The sequence below is a fragment of the Curcuma longa genome, chromosome 7, assembly GCF_044706935.1.
Source record: "Curcuma longa cultivar G26 ecotype Majalengka, Jawa Barat chromosome 7, ITB_CL_G26_1.1, whole genome shotgun sequence".
NCBI classification, from domain to species: domain Eukaryota; kingdom Viridiplantae; phylum Streptophyta; class Magnoliopsida; order Zingiberales; family Zingiberaceae; genus Curcuma; species Curcuma longa.
Window position 1 is genome coordinate 10,529,497 of NC_133867.1, and position 24,383 is coordinate 10,553,879.

The 24,383-nt window shown below is 36.8% G+C and overlaps 1 protein-coding gene across 1 annotated transcript in view; it reads left to right on the forward strand.

Annotated features, from left to right (window-relative positions):
- Positions 1-573: 573 nt before the first annotated feature.
- The window catches only part of LOC141832617 (exocyst complex component SEC10b-like), a 29,447-nt gene continuing 5,637 nt past the window's right edge, over positions 574-24,383 (forward strand). Inside the window, exons 1-12 of the mRNA XM_074720091.1 lie at positions 574-780; positions 850-1,077; positions 1,166-1,240; positions 4,188-4,289; positions 4,449-4,499; positions 4,606-4,711; positions 6,193-6,312; positions 6,417-6,508; positions 14,138-14,306; positions 14,387-14,463; positions 14,569-14,667; positions 14,772-14,862. Coding sequence (XP_074576192.1) covers positions 718-780; positions 850-1,077; positions 1,166-1,240; positions 4,188-4,289; positions 4,449-4,499; positions 4,606-4,711; positions 6,193-6,312; positions 6,417-6,508; positions 14,138-14,306; positions 14,387-14,463; positions 14,569-14,667; positions 14,772-14,862 — 1,273 coding nt within the window. The 5' untranslated portion in view covers positions 574-717. The remainder of the gene's footprint in view (positions 781-849; positions 1,078-1,165; positions 1,241-4,187; positions 4,290-4,448; positions 4,500-4,605; positions 4,712-6,192; positions 6,313-6,416; positions 6,509-14,137; positions 14,307-14,386; positions 14,464-14,568; positions 14,668-14,771; positions 14,863-24,383) is intronic.

The window sequence follows — 24,383 nt, forward strand, 5'->3', positions numbered from 1 at the left end:
TCCAAGAGGTCTATTACCACCCTATATTATTATTTTTGTATTTTAATAAATAATTATTAGGTGTAAATGCACATCAAACATACATCTTTAAATTGATATTTCAATTAACTATTGCTTATAAAAAAAATGATAAATCTCAGTCAGTCTCATGGACTCAATCCCTGAGGGTGGCTGATTCAGTCCCACGAAAGTTTTCTATCGACCACCAGGGTAAATCAAGAAGCAGGTCAATTCAGATGTTCAACATCCTTTGATTGCGTTCTCCATTTGGAAGAAAATTCCTATAAATACACCGTAGCTGGGGATTGAACCACGGATCCCTAAGTCACAACTCAGATGTCTTACCGTTACACCATTGTCACGGGGACAACTATTACTTATAAATGCACATGAAGCGCGGTATCTTTAAATTGATACATCAAACTCCCATGACGTAGCACAGATAATTGATTTTATTTTTTTAAATGGCAAACTAAACGAGTCTTTTTATTTATTTAATTATTTATTTTGTTGAATTTTTAAATGGCAGCAGAGTGAAAATACTTTTCGCCTACTCCATCGGATCGACCAAAACCAGGTGCGAAATCGAAGGCGGCCGGCTCGCCGGCGCACGACCTCGGCCCCAACGTAGATCTCGTCTCTGGCCCTCCTTCTGCGACCTCCAATTGAACCCTCGCAGTCGCGATCGCCCTTCCAATTTCCGCTCTATCTCCGTCTATGGCGCCGGCCAAGCCCTCGGCCGCTGCTCTCCCTCTCATCCTAAACATCGAGGATTTCAAGGTGAACTCCTCATCCTCATCTTTAAATGAGTTTGCAGTTGGGTGATCGAAGGCTACTTTGATCTCGTAGGGAGATTTCTCCTTCGATGCGTTATTTGGCGGTTTGGTGAACGAGCTTCTGCCGTCATTTCAAGACGACGACGCGGATGGGGCGGATAGCACGGGTGCGCCTGACGCCCTGCAGAATGGGACTTTGCGAGGCCCGCAGGGTCCGGGTATCCCGATGTTCCCCGCAGTGGAGGAGCTCCTCGCGCTCTTCAAAGATTCGTGCAAGGAGTTGGTGGATCTCCGGCAACAGGTGTTGTATCTTAAGGAGTACTAGCTTGTTATGCTACTTCTTGGACTTGCGTGAATGATCTAGAGTACATGCGATTTTTTGGTTGAAGATCGATGGGAGACTCCAGAATCTGAAGAAGGATGTTGAGGTCCAAGATGCTAAACATCGCAAAACGCTTGCTGAGGTTAGCCAGAAAATGGTTTTCAAAAGATAGTTCGTTACAAAGAAACCAACTTTCATCAGTTAAACGTGACGTAAACATTTTGTACCTATTCACCTAAGATTATACTTTTGAAATGCTTACTAATCATATATTTTTGAGAATGCCATGGAAGATGAATCTTTAGATTTCTTGTAAGTAAAAGCATTTCTGGTCATTGACACTTATGGTTGATGAGCATGTTTAGTTTCTTTGAGAAATTATTAGTGGGTTTCAGATAATAGGATTAATGATGGATGGAAATGTGATATATGCCGATATAGTCTCTCATATTAGATTGCCATCGATATCTAAAAGTGCAGGATTTGGGGGCAATTTATGCTTGCTAGTGATTTTCACAAAAATGATAACATGGATGCATCACCATAGTTTTATTCTACATGAAAAATTGTGGGGCTAATGAAGGAAATTTATAATGTCAGACGAGTGAAATATTATTAATTTACCTTAAGCACTTGAGAAGTACAATTGTGGGACCAACATAAAAATCAACACATCAGCAAAGAGCCGGCTTCTCTCTTCAATTTGAAAATAGTGGGTTTTCAATTCCCTGTTTATCACTTTGGGATGAAATGAATAGTTGAATTGCATGGAAGGCTGGATGATTCTAACTAAGTTTAGTGAAAGCATGTTGACGGATGAATTAAGTAATGTTATACCAATGTTATTTAGTAGTAGTTGCACATTGCCAGTCTGTGAGAAGTGAGAATTGGTTTTTAAATAATTCATATACCTCTTCACAATCTCTATTGTGAGCCCAGATTGTTGTTTTTGTGCTCACAAACATCTAGGTCAAAGTAACATTGGAACTCAGATAAATTTGTTTAGGGTCCACGTGACAACATGAAAATTTGATCGGTTGAAATTCATATATCCAAATCTCCATCATTGGGAGTTGAGGGTGGGTTTGATACTTTGATCAGTATGAGGTTCTGCAGGTGCCATTGACAACCTGGGTTTAGAAATCTTTAGACTATATGGGTGTCAGCCTACTGTTTATCATACGATTATGATCAAATAGGTTGAATCATTATTAGGTCAATCTAAAAGGCGGTGCCTTCCATGTTTGATTGTGTCTACAATCAAGTCTAAAATTTTGGTTTTCTTTGTAAGGTTTAATCGCAATAGACAACTTTTAGTGTTGAAAGTGCAACTAATATACGTATAATATGTGAATTTTATTCTCAAAAAGCTCCTGGTGCTTCATGCTACTACACTTTAAATCACTTGAATTTGTTTCAATGACAATAATTTACCTTGGTTTTAAATCACTTTAAAGTACAAGTTCATTTGAAACTGCTACAACAACAACAACAACAACACCAACAACAACACCAACAACAACCAAACTTTTATCCCATTAAGTAGGGCCGGTTATATGGATCCTCCGATGCTAGGACTCAATTTTCTACTATATTCTCATCTATATTTAAATAAATTTTATCTTATTTTATTATTACCAATCAAGTCTTCTTTGGTCTTTCTCTTTCTCAATTAATGTGCGTATTTGTCATGATCTCACATTACTTAACCGTGACATCTATTGATCACCTAAGTACATGTTCATGCCATCTTAAATACATCTCTCTAAATTTTCCCACAATAGGTGCTTATTCTTATTTCTTATTTGTCCATCCTCGTGTTTTCACACATCCACCTTAACATTCTCATCTTTGCGACTCTCATTTTCTGCTTGTGTGTTTGGTTCATAGTCTAACATTCAACTTTCTTTAACATAGAAGGTGTAATCGTCAATTTGTAAAACTTCCCTTTAGAGGTACCTTACTATCATAAAGAGCACCTCATGCCCTTCTTCGTTTTCAACCATTTTGCTTATTTTCTATGTAAAACATTTCTATCAACCCTTCCATCTTTTTGCAAAAACAAACCTAAATACTTAAAGCTCTAAGTTACGGTAACTTGTGCCTTTCTACGTCGACTATTATTACTAAACTTAAATTTCATATATTTTGTCTGTCTCTACTAAGCCTTCAACTTTTTTACTTTCAGTATTCCTGTCAAGATTTAAGTTTAACATTTACTCATTCAGGTGTCTCATTAATCAAAATAATATTGTTTGCAAACAACATTTACTCCTTCATGGTAATGCGTCTTAGATGTGTTCAGTAAGTTCATATATGATTAGTGTAAAAAGATATAGGCTCAGCGCTAATCTTTATATAACTCTATCTTTATATGAAACATTTTGGTTAATCTATTAGAGTCTTCACTCTTGTCATTACATCCTCACACATATCCTTAATTCATTTAATATACACTACACTAATACCTTTCTTTTCTAAAAACCTTCATATAGTTTTCCTCGGGATTCTGTCATAAGATATTTTTAGATCAATGAATATCACGTGTAAGAATTTTTTGAAACTTTTTAATAGTTATTTGGGAAGATGTATAACTTCTATTGTTAATTCAAATTGATTTCGAGTCACCTTGATCTTTTATATATTGCAATTTATCAAATGCATTTAGTAATTCAGAATTCATTGATTTGATAATTATTAACTACTGGATCTGTGGGACAAACTCTTTCTCCTGTCTTTGGCACTAATTCTTGCTCTTTGTAAACAGGCATTCTAGATAAAATATCTGTGCGATGGTTACTGCTTTTTTTGTCCTATTTGGAACTGTCTATTTTTCTGTTTTCATCTGGATTTCTGTATCGCTATGCTTCTAGATTTATTTTGAATCCTTCTGCACCTAAATATCATTTGGGGCATCTCGATCCAATTTGTGTACACACTTCATAGATTAACTGCCAGTATTCAAGTCTTAAATCAGAGATAAAAACCTACCTATCTTTTTTTTTCCTTTGGTAATATTTTATCTTCCAAACTATTCATCAAGAATTGTAGACAAACTTACTTTTACCCATTTTTCTTTATTCTTTCAGCTGGAAAAAGGTGTAGATGGCCTACATCAGAGCTTTCAGAGGCTAGACTCTAGAATTTCCAGTGTGGGGCAGACTGCTGCTAAAATTGGTGACCATTTGCAGGTAAGTGTTTGCACTGATTGATTAATGAGAAAAATGTTCCTTCTATTGCAAATTCTGTTGTTCCAACAAACGTTCAAGTCCTAAAACATGCATCTTGCATGTGCATTAATCTTGCTTTCTAGTTTATTAAGATTTCTGATTATATTGTTTGATTGATAGAGTGCAGATTCTCAGAGAAAAACTGCTAGTCAAACCATTGAGCTTATCAAGGTAACCAAGAAATTGAGTTTTTTTTTTTTTTTTTTGCCAATTTCCCCCTCTTTCCTTATTTTGTTGATTAATAGCCCTGTGTTATTTATCCTAAAAACTCTTTCAGTACTTGATGGAATTCAACAGCAGCCCTGGTGACCTCATGGAACTATCACCTTTGTTTTCTGACGATAGTTGTGTTGCTGAGGCTGCTTCAATTGCACAAAAACTGAGTAAGATGGCCTTTTTTTTTTTTTTGTCTAACTGATCTCCATCCTTTCACTTTCCTTGCAAACTTGTGCAATATTAAATTTGATAAGTGAATGCTCAATTAATACTGGAATGCCCATTATTTATATTTTTGAATTTAACTGAACTTATACAAGTTTGTGGATTTTTCTATTCTACACTTATCACTGTTGATATAGCTTGGCATAGGGTAGTTGGGGCAAATAAGCCTTGATGATGATGATGTTGATTAAGATCTATAATACTGGTTCATAGAAGCGTGGTGCTCATAATTAATGCTTGAAGTGTGGTATAATTTTAATTGGTCTTGATGAGTTAGGACCTAGGCATTATTAGGGGCATGTTTTTAATGACAATGTTTGTCAAATGCTTGTTATTCTGTTTTTGTTTAAATGATATATCTGAATTGTGATAGATAATGGTCCTAGTAGTTGATGGCTCATTAAATAGTCTTGTGAATGAACACAGTTTTTAGACTTTGGATGACCAATATTCCCTTGTTTGAAATGGGTGGATGACTTAATAATTCCCATTGTGCTTGAGTCTTATCAAAGCCTCTTATAAAATTTATCTAGTAAAATTATTGATTAGGGAAAAGTCGTTGTAAAAACCTATTTATGTGGTTATGTTGGTTGAAAAGCACCTTGAAAGTACGAATTACCTCTAAAGTGACCTTCTTAGTAATAAGGATGGATTTACAAGGGAAGATAAAAGATAAGGGGCTCCAATAATTTTATAGATAACATGATAGTGAGTTCTTTCTTATTGAGACTACTTGAAGCACTAGGATTAATATAAGGATTTGTAGGTAAACAAATTTCTGACAAACACCAAATTTTGTTTGTTTGAATGAAGTAAAAAGAGGTACCTATTTGTGGCCAATTTTGACATGATATTGTTTATCTGATGCCCTGGGTATTGAGGTGGTGCCTTTCAGAACAAATATTGACATAGTTAGAACAATTTTATGTTTCAGAATGTATTATTTATTGACATCTGAGTTGGAGATGTCACTGGCATTGAGCGACCAATGGTGGTCATGATTCTCTATCCCTTTTTATAGATGATGCTGGGGAAATACAACTGTATTTTGTTTAGAACTTGAAACTAATATGAAGGTTAATTTCGAAGAGTAAATGACAACAAAATCACAAGAGCACTTGAACTACAATAGTAACATATACACAAGATATCAATTTCCAACCATGGTGGCTGAACAATATAGGCTGTCTGTGGCAATGTGTTATAAACATTCAAGTTAGTTAGCAGCAAACTGCTTGTGTTGTTTCCATTGTTTCACAAACTCCTAGATTCCTGAATGTCCAATATGGACAGCTTTGGCATATAACTAACATTTGCTGTGTATCAAGAATTGGTTCCCTGCAGAGTGTAATTGGCTTGATTAATCACCTGGATTTAGGTACAGATTATTCATTGTCTTATCATGACACATTGTTTGCAATAGGATCATTTGCTGAAGAGGATGTTGGAACGCATGGAATTAATATGCCATCAGCAGTTGGTGCTGCAAATGCTAGCAGAGGTCTTGAAGTTGCAGTCGCAAATCTTCAAGACTATTGTAATGGTGTGTTTGGAAGCACATTATTTTCTTATGTTTCTTCATGATTTATTGTTAATTTTATTTCTGCATCCTATATTATTCTTTTGGGACCCTCTTTGCCCTTGTAGAATTGGAGAATAGATTGTTATCACGGTTTGACGCAGCATCACAGCGGAGGGAATTGTCTACAATGGCAGAGTGTGCTAAAATCTTAGCTCAGGTACTTAGCTGTGCTTACATTAATGTGGTTAACCCAGTTGTGTTCTAATTCAACAAGGAAACAATGTTGGTGTCTGTTATGTCTGTATGGTTTTGAATCTGAAATGAGGTGACTATATGAACCCGATGAGAATTGACTTTGGTCTTTGAGAATCAAGACAAGTAATCTAGAAGTCCACAAACAAACATTTTAATGTATTAAACTCTTCATTTCTGTATTGTTATACTAGTTGGACAATGTTTGAGCCTTAATGTAGTAAAGTCATGTGAACAATGGATTGATTGCTGTGTATCTTGATTTTAGTTTAGTCTTACTGGGAGGTGTTCTTTTTCATCTTTAAATTAATTTGATTTGAGCCATCTTAAAGGGACTAGAAGTTTGGACAGACCAATTTGTACTAGTAGGTGATTCCTTCCTGATGTTTGAACTTTGAACTCAAACTAATGTTTGGAATAGTGATACGATCTCCATGCCACATCATCAGCCTATGGTGCCAATAACAACCTCCATTGAAAACTACCACCTTATTTACAAATAAGATGGTTATAACTTCCATTCATAACTACCACCTATTTACATCTATATATAGAACTTAGGACTAATAAGAAGTTTGTCTTTGAAAATTATTGTTTATTTCAATATTGAGAGGGTTGTCCACTCCATAAGGACAAATATATTGTAAGAACTCTTTCGTATTTTTCTTAAGATGAATTGTCGCTATCATTTTGGTTTCAGAGCCATGTTCATCCTTTCCCACTTCCACCTACTACCACAATGGTAAATACTCGATCAACTCCGATTCCTAATGAACCTGTACATACTCTGATGGTTTAACAACCTCATTGAAAACTACCACCTTATTTACGCCCATACTAATAAGAAGTTTGTCTTTGAAAATTATTGTTTATTTCAATATTGAGAGACACCATAAGAACTCTTTACTTAAGATGAATTGTCGCTATCATTTTGGTTTCAACATGTTCATCCTTTCCCACTTCCACCTACTACCACAATGGTAAATACTATCAACTCCGATTCCTAATGAACCTGTAACTCTTCTCCTCCGCCCATACCAGACACCATCATACAACAACTGTCGGCTATCAATTCCAAACTTAATAGTATCGATGCCTTAGCTGCTGATGTGGCTGTTCTCAAATCACAATCCCATATTCTTACGATGGGAGATACAAGACGTAAAAATGATTCGCAACAACATCCACTCCATGTAGATGAGTTTGGCGCCAAATTACCTTCAGGGGAGCGTAATTTTCCACGATGACATCCAGGGATTGAAATTTCGAGCCGCATCGCGCGTTACGGTCGAAATTTTTTATTCCGCCAACGGATCGACACTGGCACAACATCGACACATTGGTTCTGGTCGGGCGACGCCTCTGGTGGCATCGCCCGGGCGCGGCGACGCCTCCGCGCGCGGGTTGCGTGCGATACAATCGCGATTTTTTTGGGTTTTTGGATTTTTAACTTAAGGCTTAATTAAAGTTTTAATAATCAATTCCTAGCTATAGTTGGGAATAATTTAAATAGGATTTATTAAAATCAATAAAATTATCTTATTATTTTTAAAAATATTTTATTTTTAAAATTTTTTGATTAAATTTTTTATTTTAGTTAATATATTTTATATTTTAAAAATATTGAAACTATATCGATACGGTATCAAAACTGTATCGTTTCGGTTCGGGACCGAAACCTCGGCACGACTCGATATTTTAAACCTTGACGACATCACACCAAAATGGATTTTCCAAAGTTTAAGGGAGGTGATCCTAGAGGATGGATTCTAAAAGTTGAAAAATATTTTCATTATTACCAAACACTTGAGGAATTGAAAGTGGATATTGCTGCTATCAGGGATTGAAATTTCGAGCCGTATCGCGCGATACAGGCGAAATTTTTCGTTTCGCCTATGGATCGACATCGACACAACACCGACACCAATTGGGAGACACCTTTGGAGGCGTCGCCCGAGCGTGGCGACACCTCCGGAGGTGTCGCTCAGCCCAGTGACGCCACCGGAGGCGCCGCCCGGGCCCGGCAATGCCTCCATGCACAGGCCGCGTGTGATCTGGGGCGAAGCAGTCGTGATTTTTTGTTTTTTGATTTTTTTCAACTTAGGGTTTAATTGAGGTTTTAATAATCAATTCCTAGCTATAATTTGAGATAATTTAAATAGGCTTTATTAAAATTCATAAAATTATCTTATTATTTTTTAAAAATATTTTATTTTTTATTTTTAAATATTTAGATTAAATTTTTTATTTTAGTTAATATATTTTATATTTTAAAAATACCGAAACTATACCGACACGGTACGATACGATACCGAAACTGTATCGTTCTGATTTAGGATCGAAATCTCGGCACGGCTCGATATTTTAAACCTTGCCTGCTATGTATTTGGAGGGTGATGCATTAGATCTATTTGCATGGATCAATAGTGAGCGAACGTTGGCATATTGGGAAGAATTAGTTAAAGCATTCCAAGAGAATTATGGTCCAACAGAATTTCAGAATCCGAACAAACATATTTATAGGATTTTGTAAACTCACAGTGTTGAGGAATATCACCAAGAATTTACCAAAGGGCTGCTCGTGTAAAACAATGGCCAAAACATTGCTCATAGGGGGTTTCTTGAATGGATTGAAGGAAGAAATAAAAACTGATGTTCGAATTCACAAACCATGAAGCGTTTATAAAGCCATGAGTTTAGCCTTGGAATATGAAACAAAGTCAAAATTGAATACAAGTTTCAAAGGTGATATAGTGGTTATGCAAGGTCGAAACAGCACCAATGTAACACCAATTACATCCCTTGCGACAATTGCTAGAATTCCAACTTCAACGTTAGTTGGCCTTTTCAATTGGCTAATCCTTCTGACATCACTGCACTAGCAAAATTCTGGGATGTAGAAAAGCAAGCACTTTTCATTGTAATGAAAAATTCAGTTCGGGACACCGTTGCAGACTATCAACATTCTCATTATGAGAAATTATTAATGACAAAGATGGGGTTGTCCAGTTAGAGGAAATAGATGAAACATACATAAAAGGAAGAGAGGAAGACATGGCAGAAATATCTTTTCATGCTATTCTCGAGAGTTCATTTGGCACTACAATGAAAGTACAAGGAATTATTTATGTACGTCAACTGTTGATCCTCATTGATAGTGGTTCCATGCACAATTTCATATATGGCAAGTTAATCGACGAACTTCGATTGCTGGTACAATCAATGACTATATTTGGTGTGTAGACAGGTAATGGTGATATCATACGTTGCAGCAAAATTTGTCAGGAAGTTGAAGTGCAATTACTGGGATTGAGTATTATCCAAGATTATTATCCTTTCTTGGTTGGAGGTGCAAATCTCATATTGGACATAAAATGGTTACCATCTTTAAATACGGTGCAAGCAAATTGGAATGAGATGTTTTTGATTTTCCATGTAAATGGCAAATAGTACAAACTTCAGGGGGTATCAAACTTTCTTTAGACGCAACATTCCAATATTTGGCCAAGGCGCATCCGGTAGATACACTTGCCAAACAATTGGTTACAACATCTCCAGTCGACGACCTATTGGGCCGATTTGAGATTGTGTTTCATGAACCTGAGGTGCTTCCACCCTTCAGACATCACTCACATCCCATCCGTTAATACCCTTGGCTACAACACCAAACCTCAGGCCATACCGCTATCCTTATTCACAAAAAGGGAAATTGATACACAGGTGGCTGGCTTATTGAAATTAGGATTTATACGGCCAAGTACCAGTCCGTTTGCAAGTCCTGTCCTTTTAGTGCAGAAGAAAGATCAATCTTGGCGCTTGTGTATTGATTATAGGTGCCTCAACCAAATTACTATCCTTGATAAATATACAATCCTCAACATAGATGAGTTATTGAATGAATTATATGGTGCCACTGTTTTTTCCAAGATCGACCTGCGCTCCGACTATCATCAAATCCGAATGCATCCTGCTGACATATTCAAAATTGCTTCCGGACTCATTCTGGACACTATGAGTTTATTGTCATGTCATTTGGTCTCACGAATGCTCCATCTACATTTCAAGCAGCAATGAATGGGCTATTTTGGCCTTATTTATGTAAGTTTATTTTGGTTTTCTTTGATGACATCTTAGTGTATAGTGTTGACACTCAACACCATCAGCAACATTTGTCCATCACTCTCCAGCTCTTGCGTGACAATAACTTTTATGCTAAGAAGTCAAAATGCCTATTTCATCAAGCACAACTATCATTCTTAGGCCATACTATTTCCTATAAGGGTGTAGAGATGGATCCAGATAAAATACAGGCTATTAATCATTGACCTCTCCCAAATTCTGTGAAGGAGTTACGCGGCTTTCTTGGGCTAACAGGTTATTATCGGCGATTTATCAAAAACTATGGTTTGTTGCCAACGCTTTAATTGATCTCATGAAGAAGAATAATTTCAAATGACATTCGACAGCTACCACAACATTTCAAACACTGAAACATGTCTTTATCTCTGCCCCAGTTCTTCATCTACCTGATTTTACTGTGACCTTTACTGTTGAATGTGAAGCATCGTCAGGAGGTATAGAGACCATTTTGTCCCAACGTGGACATCCTATTTCCTATTTTAGCAAAGGTTTATCTTTTTCTAATAGATTGAAATCCACTTACGACCATGAGTTATTAGCATTGGTATTGACCTTGCAAAAATTGAAGCATTACCTGTTAGGTCAACATTTCTTTGTCACTTCTGATCATTGTAGCCTCAAGCTTTTGCTCGATCAACATCTTACGACCAATGAACAACATAGGTTTCTCTTGAAATTATTGCTGTTTGATTTCTCCATCATTTATAAAAAAGGTGCAGATAATACAGGAGTTGATGCCTTATCTCATCATCCCAACATGCTAACTTCTTGTCGATGGTCATTCCTTTGGATTTCTTAGAGTTCAGCATGCATTACAATAGGATCTTTATACACATACCATAATAATGGATATTACAATCAATACAACGACCCATCCAGAATTTTTTGTATTGATCACTTGCTCTATTACCAAAACAAGCTTGTCATCCCAGAGCAGTCTTCCTTACGACAAAAATCATTGGTTGAATCTCATGACACACCCACTGTCGGTCATGGCGGCTACCCCAAGATGCTACATCGCTTATCTATGAGTTTTTTCTGGGCACACATGAAGTATGATGTTAAAGCTTGGATTCAAAATTGTTTAGTTTGCCAGTGATTTAAATATCAAGCTTTAGCTCCTGTAGGTTTGCTACAACCATTACTCATACCTGACTGAATTTGGGAGGATATTTCCTTAGACTTCATTACTAATCTACTGAAGTCAGGGAGTTGTGATACCATTCTGATTGTAGTTGATCAATTGAGCAAATATACCCATTTTATTTCACTATCTCATCCCTTTACTACCAAATCTGTGGCTCACCTGTTCAATAAGGAAATTGTTCGCCTTCATGTGATTCTTAAGTCCATTGTGTCTGATAGAGATGTGATCTTCCTCAGTGCTTTTTGGCAAGAACTATTCTATCTTAGTCAAACTCGACTCTGCATGAGCTTTGCCTACCATCCACAAATTGACGGACAAATTGAAGTTGTCAATCGCTGTCTTGAAACTTTACCTCCGGTGTTTTGCAAGTGAACAACCTCATTCATGGTCAAATTTTTTTATCTTGGACAAAATATTCATATAATACTGGGTTTCATAGTTCAGCTGACGCTTCTTCTTTTCGCATTGTCCACGGAAGAGATCCTTCGCACTTGCAAACTTACATCCCTAGTGAAACCAATATTGCTGATCTTGAAGACCAGTTATTAACTCGAGATGCTATGCTACGCACATTGAAGGAAAATCTTCCCAAAGCTCAATCTCGTATGCAGTCACATGTCAACACCAAACGATGTGATATCCAATTTCAAGTTGGAGATTTGGTTTTCTTGCATCTCCAACCTTATAAACAATAGTCCTTAGCCAAGTACTGGTATGAAAAGTTGTCACCATGGTTCTTTGGGCCAAGAAAATTGGACCAGTTGCATATGAGCTTTCTCTTCCACATTCTAAGTTCATCCAGTTTTCCATGTTTCTCTACTACGCCACACTTATGGTCAACACACTATTTCGTAACCACCGTCGCTTCCTATTAATTCCAATTGGGAGTTACTACGCCACACTATCATCGTTGGATAAATGAAGGCGGGCTTCCATCTTTGGAACTCTTAATGCAATGGCAAGATAGACCTCTTGAAGAAGCTAGTTGGGAGAATTATGATTTATTCGCTACACAATTTCTGTCATTCCGCCTTGAGGACAAGGCTTCTTTCGAAGGAGGGGGTATTGTTACGATCTCCATGCCACATCATCAGCTTATGGTGCCACATAAGAACATCATTTATACATATTCTAGAAGGAACAAGAAAGCTGATGGTTATAACAACCTCCATCGAAAACTACCACCTATTTACAAATAAGGAAGATGGTTATAACTTCCATTCATAACTACCACCTATTTACATCTATATATAGAACTTAGGACTAATAAGAAGTTTGTCTTTGAAAATTGTTGTTTATTTCAATATTGGGAGGGTTGTCCACTCCATAAGGACAAATATATTGTAAGAACTCTTTCTTATTTTTCTTAAGATAAATTGTCTCTATCAAATAGATTTATGCATACAACACATGTATAGACAGACATCATGATTGATAGGATTAAGCTTCCTTATGGGTTTTAACATGGTACCAAAGCCAACCTTTCACCTCTAGTGATGTTAGGCTCGATGGATCATGTTAAATAACATGTTAAAGGGTGTAGGAAGTGAGAAGAAGTGAATGAAACTCACCCTTTAGTTTCACATTCTTAAGTGAAGGCCTCTTAAGCATTCTTAAATACAAGAGGCTGAGTGATATCTTGGGGTTGCTATGCCCCCTTAGAAAAAGTTGTTCTACATGAATTTGGTGCAATTTTCTTGAGGACAAATATGTTAGTTTCTGGATTCAAATTTTCAGAAATCCAAAGTGGAGCCGTCTCATTTTAATAATTTTCCCCCCAAAAGGGCAAGTTTAATGTGCTTTTGTTCTGTTCTTCTTGTTATCTTAGAGTTTCATCCTTTATACATATATTTCTGACTGGTAAATTTATGATAAAAACAGTTTTCATGATTCCCAGTTTATCTAAGCAAAAATTCTACATATCCTCAGAGAAATTGAACACTTGATTAATGTAATGATCGGATGCTGTTTGTCTCTTTTCCCCCTCTTTTTTCTGTATAATTGAAATTTTATATTCCACATCTTTATAATTAACCATTTGATTTTATTTACCTTATTTTTTGTTGTTCTTGTATCCTTCATCTGTATATGTCTTCATTGAATGCTTATTCATTTGGTTTTCTATGCTTTCTTATTTTTAGGTTTACCTAATTTAGAATGTTTCTTATGTCTTGTCATTATGTGTATGCATAGCATATTTTCTGGTTTAACATATATCACTTTGGTGCTGAAGTTGTTGCTTCTGAAAGTGCATGTCTGTTTGCTGAGATGACTTTCCTTTAATGAATCACTCCTTTCCATCTTCAGTTTAACAGGGGAACTAGTGCTATGCAACATTATGTAGCATCAAGACCGATGTTTATTGATGTTGAAGTTATGAACACAGATATCAATTTAGTTCTTGGCGATCAGGGTTTACAAGCTGATACCAGCAATATTGCGCATGGCCTTTCCATGCTATACAAAGAGATCACAGGTTGCAATTGACTTTCTCCAATTGTTACTAGATATTTGATTGATAATGTTCTGATGGTTTTCTATGTACTTACTTTGCAGACACTGTGAGAAAAGAGGCATCAACCATAATGGCTGTTTTTCCGTCACCCAATGATGTCATGTCAATTCTTGTGCAGGTATGGCAATGAAGGTAGTGGTTCCTCATCAAATTGAAAAAAAAAACATGTAATTTTGGACTTCTGTGAGAACTAAAGCATGTCTATTTGCCTTATGTGTTTCAGCGAGTTCTAGAGCAAAGGGTAAGTGCAATTCTTGATAGGCTGCTGGAAAAGCCATCGCTCATGAACTTACCTCCTGTCAATCAAGGAGGTCTTCTTCAGGTAAAATGTGCTGATAGATATCACATCTTCAGTTAGGTTTTAGATGAACTAAATTTTTTAATGTCTGATGTTATTGGCTTCTCCTGTTTGAATCAAATCCACAGTATCTTAGAATATTCGCAGTGTCATATGAGAAGACAGAAGTACTTGCTAAAGAGTTACAATCTGTTGGGTGTGGTGATTTGGATGCTCAAGGTATATGCTGATTTCATATCTTGATACTCTTCCCAAGTCGGTGGCTTCCACTTTCACTGGTCATGCTAGATGAATGAGAGTGCACTATTCTTTATGAATTGCTAATTGTAGGTTATTTTCTTTAATTATTAATAGTCATAGACAAGGTTTTAAACGCCATCCCATTTTGGTCTACGCAAGCAAAATCTACTGTTCATCATGTCCATCAAAATCATAATAGAGATGAGATGGGCAAGGTACCACTCATGCTGATAGAGATAAGTAGAGGTATCAAACGGGTCAACTCATGATGGAGCGGACTAGCCAGCCAAAAACCCATCATCTGGTGGGGCGGGCCGGCCCGCCATCCTAGCGGGCTAGGAAATCTCCAACTCAACATAAGGCAGGTTGCTGGTTAGGCAGGTCAGCCTATGAGCCCACCAAAAAATAAAAAAAAATATAGAAATAATTAGAATTTTTAAGTTGGGTTGTAGATCAACTAGATAAAAGTAATTGAGTCAGTGCAAAAGTTGAATTTGATTGCTCATAAAATACATCCTGTAGTTCTTTGCTTGATCAACAATTTACTTAGTAAGGTACTCACCTAAGTCCGTTGCTGCTGGCTTGACATAAAGATCTTGACCTAATCCACCTTGATAAACCTTGATATCAGTGAGATCAATTGTCCATATTATGCATTCACTGCCATTACCATTGCTGCTAATGTTAGAGGCTGCTCTACAAGATCAATTCATCAAGCAGAAGGCCTTGCACTGCTCCAAACTCAAGCTTGCATTCACTGTCGGTTTACTTGTGTCTGACAATTTTGTGTCACTTTAGGTCTAGAATCTGTCAGTCCCATTTTGGTAGTCCAATGGGTCCAACGTCTTTCTTCATGGAGAAATCTCGTGGCGTCTTAAATCTTTTGTTTGTTTCGTCTTTCTTTTTTTCCCTTTGGAAAGATCTCGAACTCGATGTTTATGTTCCCGTGATCCTTTCGGAATCGGCGAAAAGGTCAGACCTGAGCACAAATTCAAATGGGGAATTGTTGTGCCCCCTATTGATCATGAGAAGGCGGCGAGCAAGGAGGGGAAGCGCTTCTTCGGCTGCGTGTCGAGTCTCGTCGTCTTCAAAAATCCCATCGGCCATCACATCGAGAAGTAGTATGAGCTCGACATTGAGCTCGGTTGCGAAGAGTTCGGGGTCACCTATCTCTGCACCGACAAGGCCACGAGCGAGCGGTTCGCCTGCAAATCAATCTCCAAGAAGAAGTTGCGGATTATTGTGGACATTGAGGATGTGAGGTGGGAGGTGGCCATCATGATTCATGAGGCATTTGTCAGCGTGAGAAGAAGAGGGAAGAAGACAACCGCAGCGAAGGATTAGGCGGGCCAACCCACCAGTGTTTTTCATTTTAGTTCTAAGTTTTGATTTTTTTTTCTTCTCAACCTGCGGGCCAACCTGAGCTCGCCACAGGCCAACATACCTGGGCCTGCAACTCGCGCCGACTGGCTCGTTTTGGGCCGTCTTTAAATGCGGTGATAACATTTCAATTTAATTTGCTTAAATTATTTGACAGGGCGGGTCAATCTGACGGACCCAACTCAATGTTGGTTGAAAAGAGGTTATTTTTCAGATATCACAATGTTGCAGAAAACTTGTGATTATATGTGAACCTTTTTTAATTCACTAAGAAGAGGCTATTTTTTAGATATCACACCGTTGCAGAAAACTTGTATTAACCTTTTTTAATTTTCACATAGAAGGATCTTTTGAATTGTCATTTTGATCCATCTTATAAAGGTTATCGCTTGCTACATAAAAAATGTTGTTCTATTTCATTATTACATTTATTAAATGGATACTTTTATTTTTTTTCCCTTATAATATTATAACATGATGCAATGTTTTACCTATTTTTAAATATTTTTAAATTTAATGCATATGATTAATAATAAATTGGCAATATATATATATATATATATATATATATATATTTAAACTATAGGATCTTACGATCTTATGCTTTAGATTTTACTATTTGGTTCTAGATCTCACTAACCTCTCACTATTCCTAGTTAAGTTCTTGACGCTGAACAGAATATCAACTATTATGGAGGCTCGTTTTCATAGTAAAATTTCAGAGAAAACATCGAAAATCGCCAAATAGAGAAAAGAAGTTGTCTCTAGGTTTAACCAAATAAGTTGATTCAAAATAAAAAATAATACCTTAATTAGCAACTAAATAAAGGTTTTAATAGTCTCAAGATCTTAAGATGCAAAATACGAAAATAACTTTAATATAATGGTAAAAATCGTTTAGAGCTATCACCATGCCATGGCCGTGTTGGTAAGCACGGTCAGGTCATGTTGGCTGCAGGATGTCTGCGGTTCGTGTTAGCTGCTAGATGTTTATGGTTGTCCGTACACAGCTGTATCAGGGGACATGGCTAGATTGTGTTCGATTCTAGACTTCTTTGTCAGGTTGCAGCAAGAGACACAGCTATGTTAGGGAACACGGTTAACCCATGTTTGATGCTGGAAATCTTAGCTATTGCTCCATTGCATCAGTTGCCCCGGATTGAAAAGAACTCATCCTTGAGTTTAAAGTAGTGTCATCAGAATCCACAAAATAAGGACCTAACTAAGAAATACAGAAATGATTCACATTAAAGACATCAAAAGTCGGCTTCAAGTAAATAGGAAGACGCAATTTGAAAGTGGACAGAAATTCTATCTGAGACGGAGACAAAAATCCTATTTCTGTCTCTGTCTCTCAAAATCAAACGGGGCGGAGACAGAAATCCTATTTCTGTCTCTGTATTTGTGTCCCTGTCTCCGGAAACAAACGCATCCTAAGTGATTCACATTAAAGACATCAAAAGTCTTCAAGTAAATAGGAAGACGCAATCTGTAAGTGCATTTAGAGAAATATTTTCTCCAAATATCCCCAAATCTCAAATCCCAAATCTTCACCACTAGAACGGGGTGGAGATTTGGATATTAGAAATCGCTGGGCAAAAAATTTTACCTGGTGGCTGGTGATTTCTATTTTTTTAAAATAAATTAAACTCACGGCTGTAGCACAGTGCGCATGGGTGGGCAACCAATAGAGGTCCACCCGTGCTACAGCTTTCTCAATATATTTATCAATATTTGCATTGATATTCAATTGACCAACATTGTTAAATGGAAAAGTTTGTAAACGTTGTCAATGTTCAATTTTTGAAACGTTGGGCAACGTTCATTTTTTTCTATATATACATCATTTTTTCATTACCAAAATTTCATTAATTTCAACTTATTTCATCCATCTTTCTACCACAAAAAAACACACTACATACCAAAAATTTGGAGAAAATGGATAAAAATTCTAGTCATTATTGGGATTTGTTGAACTTTTCAAATATTAACGAAAATTCAAGTGGAGAAAATTCTCATGTTCGTCTTAATCTACAACATCCTCAATTTCCATTTTCCACACAACACCCATATAATTTCCAACCTTTTCCATACCCCCCATATTATCATAATTAATAAAATGATAGTGGACCGATAAATATTTGGTTGGTGAGATATTTGATTATGGAATTTGGGATATCTGGGAGTGAGATTTGATGGGTGGTGCCTATAAATATTTGGTTTGTAGAATTTTTTATTGTGGAATTTGGGATGTTTGATTGATGATGTGGACATGGGGACCACAAATATTTGGGAGAAATATTTGCTCATATTGTGGATGCTCTAAGCATTATCATTGATCTTCTATAATATCTCACAAGGTCCAATCTTCCAATCTTTAAGCTTATTATACTCGTCAAAATGATCATGAGTTAATACAACCTAAACAAAATCACATACATCTAAAAGTATTTGACGATGATGACTGTTAACTCGAGTCTTGTACTTGGTATTATTATCATAAATAGCCTATTTTATCTGCTCATGAATACCCCGAAGATACTCTTCTATCTCATCTACTTTAGGATGAAATCGTCCTATATGTGGGATAGGGGCTAAATCAACCTCTGATGGGTTCCGTCCATAGATAACCTCAAAAGGGCTTAACCTTGTAGTTCTCTTTTTTAATTCGTTATAGGCAAATTCTGCTTGAGGTAATGCCAAATTTCATTGCTTCAGCTTAGTCCTTGCCAAACACCTCAAAATATTGCCCAGACTCCGAGTCACCACCTCGGTCTGACCATCTATCTGGGAGTGATAGGCACTGCTAAAGTTTAACTGTGTTCTCGGTTTTCCCCATAAGCTCTTCCAGAAATAACTGATGAACTTGGTATCACGATATGAAGTGATGAACCAAGGAATACTATGTAAACACACGATCTTGAAGTAAAGATGGACCATTTGGACAACATCTATGGTCTTTCTGTAAGCTACAAAATCGGTCATCTTGGAAAGCCTGTCAACCACAACAAAGATAGAATTCGAGGTCCGTTGGGTGCGGGGTAAGTCCAATACAAAATTCATGTTGACATCGAACTAAGGAACTTCAAGCACAGGTAAGGGAGTGTACAAGATTGCGTTGGTGAGATTTACATAATATTGGTCCATAAAATGTTACATCACTGGTCAATTTGGGCCAATAAAAATTAGAAGAGATGAGAGTCAATGTCTTGTCATGATCAAAGTGTCTTTCATTATGAAGCTCACTGATAATTTGCTACCTTAATGAACAGTCTGGAATGTACAACTATAGCCCACGAAATAGATAACTATTATGCAAAATAAAATCATGGCGGTGACCATCAGTTAACTTCTGGAATATCCTTCCGAAGGACGGGATGGTTGCATACATGTCTGCGAAAGCCTCAAAGTCTACAACTTTGGTCCTCATGGTGGTAAGTAGTGAAGAACAACAGCTCATGGCATCTGTGACACAGTTCAGGCTCCCTGTTTGGTGTCTCAGCATAAAGGTGAACTCTTGCAAGTAGGCCATCCACTTGACATGTCGTCTATTTAGCTTGTGTTGACCATTGATGTACTTTAGGGCCTCGTGATCAGTAAATAAAATGAACTCCTTTTGTTAGGCAGTGACGCCAATACTTCAAGGGTTGTAGTATGACATAAAATTCTATGTTTTAGGTAGAATAATTTTTTTGGAACCGGATAGTTTCTCACTGAAAAAGTAACTAAACGCCCTGACTGACTCAAAACACCACTAATATCAATGTCAGATGCATCACAATTAACCTTAAACACATTGTCAAAATCAAAGAGTGCCAAAATTGGTGTCTCGGTCATTTTCTGCTTGATCAATTGAAAATTGACCTTTGCCTTCTCAGACTACTTGAAATCACGCCCTTTGAGATACTTGGTGATAGGAGCAATTAGAGTGCTAAAATTTCACATGAATCGACGGTAGAAAAAAGCCAACCCATGGAAACTTCTGACATCGTGCAAGGTCTTTAGTTTTGACCACTCCAAGATTGCGTCTATTTTTGATTACGTGAATACCATTAGTAGACACAATAAAGGCAAGAAAAGTTATTGACGTAGTAAAAAATGAACACTTCTTCTTGTTGATAAATAGACATTTTGTTTGTAGCCCTTCAAAAACAACACAGAGGTGATCAAAGTGTAAAACTCACGTCGGACTATAAACGAGGATGTTATCAAAGTAAACTACCGTAAATTTTCTCATAAAAGATCGCAAGATCTGGTGCATAAACCTTATGAATGTGTTGAGTGCATTTGACAGTATAAAAGGCATGACCATTTACTCATAGAACTCATGTTGCGTCTTAAACTATCATCCATTCATCTCCAAATCCTATTCTGACCTGATGGTATTCGCTCTTACGGTCAATTTTTTAGAAGACCCTGGAACCGCATAGTTGATCTAACATATCATCCAAGTGGGGAATTGGAAACATGTACTTCACAGTAATTCTATTGATGACTCGGCTGTTAATACACATACGCCATGAATCATCCTTCTTGGGCACGAACATGGCAAGGACTATACATGGGCACATTCTCTCACGAAATAACCTTGTTCCAATAGTTCTCCTTGTCACTGCAATTCTTTAGCCTTCTTGGGACTGAAGCGATATGCTAGTTAATTAGACAAACTCGACCCCGGAATAAGGTCAATTCGATGTTGGATATCTCTTATAAGTGGTAGCCCAAAAAGAAGATTCTCTGACATCAACTCGGCAAAATATTCTAGCAGTTGTTGCACTTCTGTTGGTAACTCAGGGTCTATGGTTGTTGCATTATTCATGCAATGTAACAAAATATAGATTACGTCTTCATGCTCCATCTTATCTAAAAATCTGGACATAAAAAGTAGGTTAGTATTATTGGCTATCGAGATAGGAGTGATTCCTTCCCTTTGGGGTGCCAACACAATCTTCTTTCCCTTAATGTTGAGGGTATATGTATTCTTCCATCCATTGTGCATAATATTGCGATCACACTACCAAGGTCGATCCAACAATACATAACATGCATCAATAGACACAACATCACACCAAACATTATCGTAATATTTGTTGCCAATTGAAAAAGCTATATAGCATCGTCTATCCACTGTTATCTCACTACCTTATTTAGCCACGATAACTTATAAAGCTTAGGATGACGGTCCGTCTTTAATTAAAATTTCTGGATAGCCTTCTCGGACATAACATTCTCATAATTGCCACTGTCGATAATCATCTTACAAACTTTATCTGTGACTATGTAGGTCGTGTGAGAAATATTGATTCTCAACCAATTATCCCCCGAATCACCCTTGGGAGTTAGCAGACTTCTGCGAACGACTAAAGTCTCATGGTCATCACCATAAAGCACCTTGTCAACTTCCTCATCGTCATACACTGCTTGCTAATTACCTCGGTCTCGTCTCCCACGTTTTCCTTAATCAACAAATTTTTGCCCTTTTGATTAGCAAGTTTCTTGCAATCGATTGCTCTATACCTTCGTTCACCACAATGAAAACAGGTTAGAATTAACCTGCGGTGGTTGTTGGATAGCATGTGAATCTTAAGGATGAACTAGCCAACTGTTCTGGTCACACCTAATCACTAGTTTTCTATTCTGCAGTCCAAGGCACATTGGTAGGGCTTTGAAACAGTCCACAACAAATGAAGACTGAGGATATCTTGCAAGGACTGGTGCACCCCCCAAATATCGTGCCACCATTTGCTCCTCTATCTCAGATAGATCGTTTCGGGCAATCAATTAGTAAAATTCCTCCGTATAATCATTGACCGATCTTGCACCCTGTCTCAACGCATGGAATTGCTGGAATAAAGTTTGAGTGTAATCGAAGGGAAGAAAGTGACTTTTCATTTTCTCCTAATCAGTAATCTTGGCTTTGCCTTGTTTGTCACGATATCGCCCCCACCACGTTGATGCTCGTCTTTTGAGTTTGATGACAATCAATTTCACTTTCACACTATTGGGCACTTCCTTATAATAAAAAATTCTCTCCACTTCGTTAATTCAATCAACGAATCCCTCGACTTGTAACATACCAAAAAACTCGGGCAGATCAACCTGAAAATCAAAGCCTCCATATCGATCCTCTCGACCATGACGTTCCCAGAATTTAGCATGATTGTGATATGAGTTTTCGAAAGTGGATTCAGAATCAACACCAATGAACTCACGATTTTCAGAATTCTATGCCACTAGACACTGGGTTAATTTTGTAACTTGCCGTTGTAAATTTTCAATCATCACATCCTGAATGCTACGATCACGATGCTCAGTTTCCTTAATCGGAACTTGCCTATTGCAACCACGACCATGACGACTTTCCATTGGATCTGATATGCTTTGATACCAATTGACGCCGGATAAAATAACCATTATTCTAGAGGCTCGTTTCCACAGTGGAATTTCAGAGAAAATATTGGAAATTATCAAATGAAGAGAAGTCATCTCTAGGTTTACCCAAATAGGTTGATTCAATACAAAAGATAATACCGTAATTAACAACTAAACACAAGTTTAAATTAGTCTCAAAATCCTACAATGCAAAAGACGAAAATAACCCTAATATAATGACAAAAATCGTTTGGGGCACTGCCACCGCGGCATGACCATGTTGGTAAGCATGGTCAGACTGTGTTGGCAACTAGATGTATGCAATTGATCGAATATGATCGATAAGCAAACACAGCTAGGCCATGTTGGCTGTTGGATGTCTCTGGTTGATCTAACACGGTCGTGTCAGGGTACACGACCAGACCGTGTTCGGTTCTGGACTTCTTCATTAGGTGGTAACAAGAGACATGATCGTGTTAGGGAACACAGTCAATTCGTGTCTGATGCTGGAAATCTTAGTTTGGTTTAAATATAAATTCTTGGATGCCAATAGAGATTGGGAATTGTCATATAAGCTAGGGTCTCACAATTTCTGATGGCAAGCCTTTATCCTTTTTATGGCCTGGTTTATACTTATCCATTAAAGGCCACAGTCCTTTCCTTTCAAACAAGGACTCATTCTCCAACCTTTTATAAGCTAATAATTATAAGGATTAAATGAACTCTTGGAATGAACCACTCACTATACTTAGTGAAACTCTCAACATCTCTTTCCATTCCATCTTAATCATAATCTGTATCTCTTTCCCTATGCTCTTCGTTTATTGTTTAACTCCCCTCTTCTCTTGGCTTTGTCTCATTATTTATATCGTAATCATTCGATTCTATTCGACTCCTACTCCTTCATTATCGTTGGTCCTTTTGACATAACATTCTCGGCCGCTCCGATCCAGTAGGAAAGAAACCTATAGCCTGTGACTAGTCTCGCTATGGAACTACATGTACATTGCCACTAAGAGACTCTTTCGAAAGTAATTTAGATTTCTACATATTCTCAAAATATAAAAATTATATTAATCCATAAATAATTCTAAGTTTTCAAATAAATGTAACATGATCAATTTTTAAAATCATCAAAATATATCCAAGATGTCAAAACTGAAAATGGATCTTCATTAACATTACAAGTGCAAGATCTCGATTTGATGCCTCTGCAATAAATATATTGAAGATTAATCTTCTTCACCATTATGAATGCAAGATTTTGGACTTATGCTCTATAATAAATTTTTAATTAAGACTATTTAATTATGTGTAATAATAAAAATATAAATTTTAAATTTATACATTACTGAATAGTTGTTGCAAAAGATTCAATAAGCATGAAACATATCACAAGATAATATCAAAACTTGAACTTACCATTCAACATCTTAAATATAACTCAATATTAAGCATATATGACAAGTAAATATTAATAAAAATATTTTTAATTAATATATTTTATATTAAAAAATATTAAAATCATATTGGTACGGCATGATACATATTGAAATCCTCCCGTTCCATTCATAAACCAAAACTTTGTCACGGCTTGAAATTTTAAAACTTGCTTCTATATTTACGTGCATTTCTTGAGTTGTGTCTATCAAATTTTGATATAATTCACTAGAATATTTGCAATTCTGGAAGTTTAGAATAAAAGTGTCAGGGTATAAGAGGGGGTGGGACTAGTCGATAACCATGTT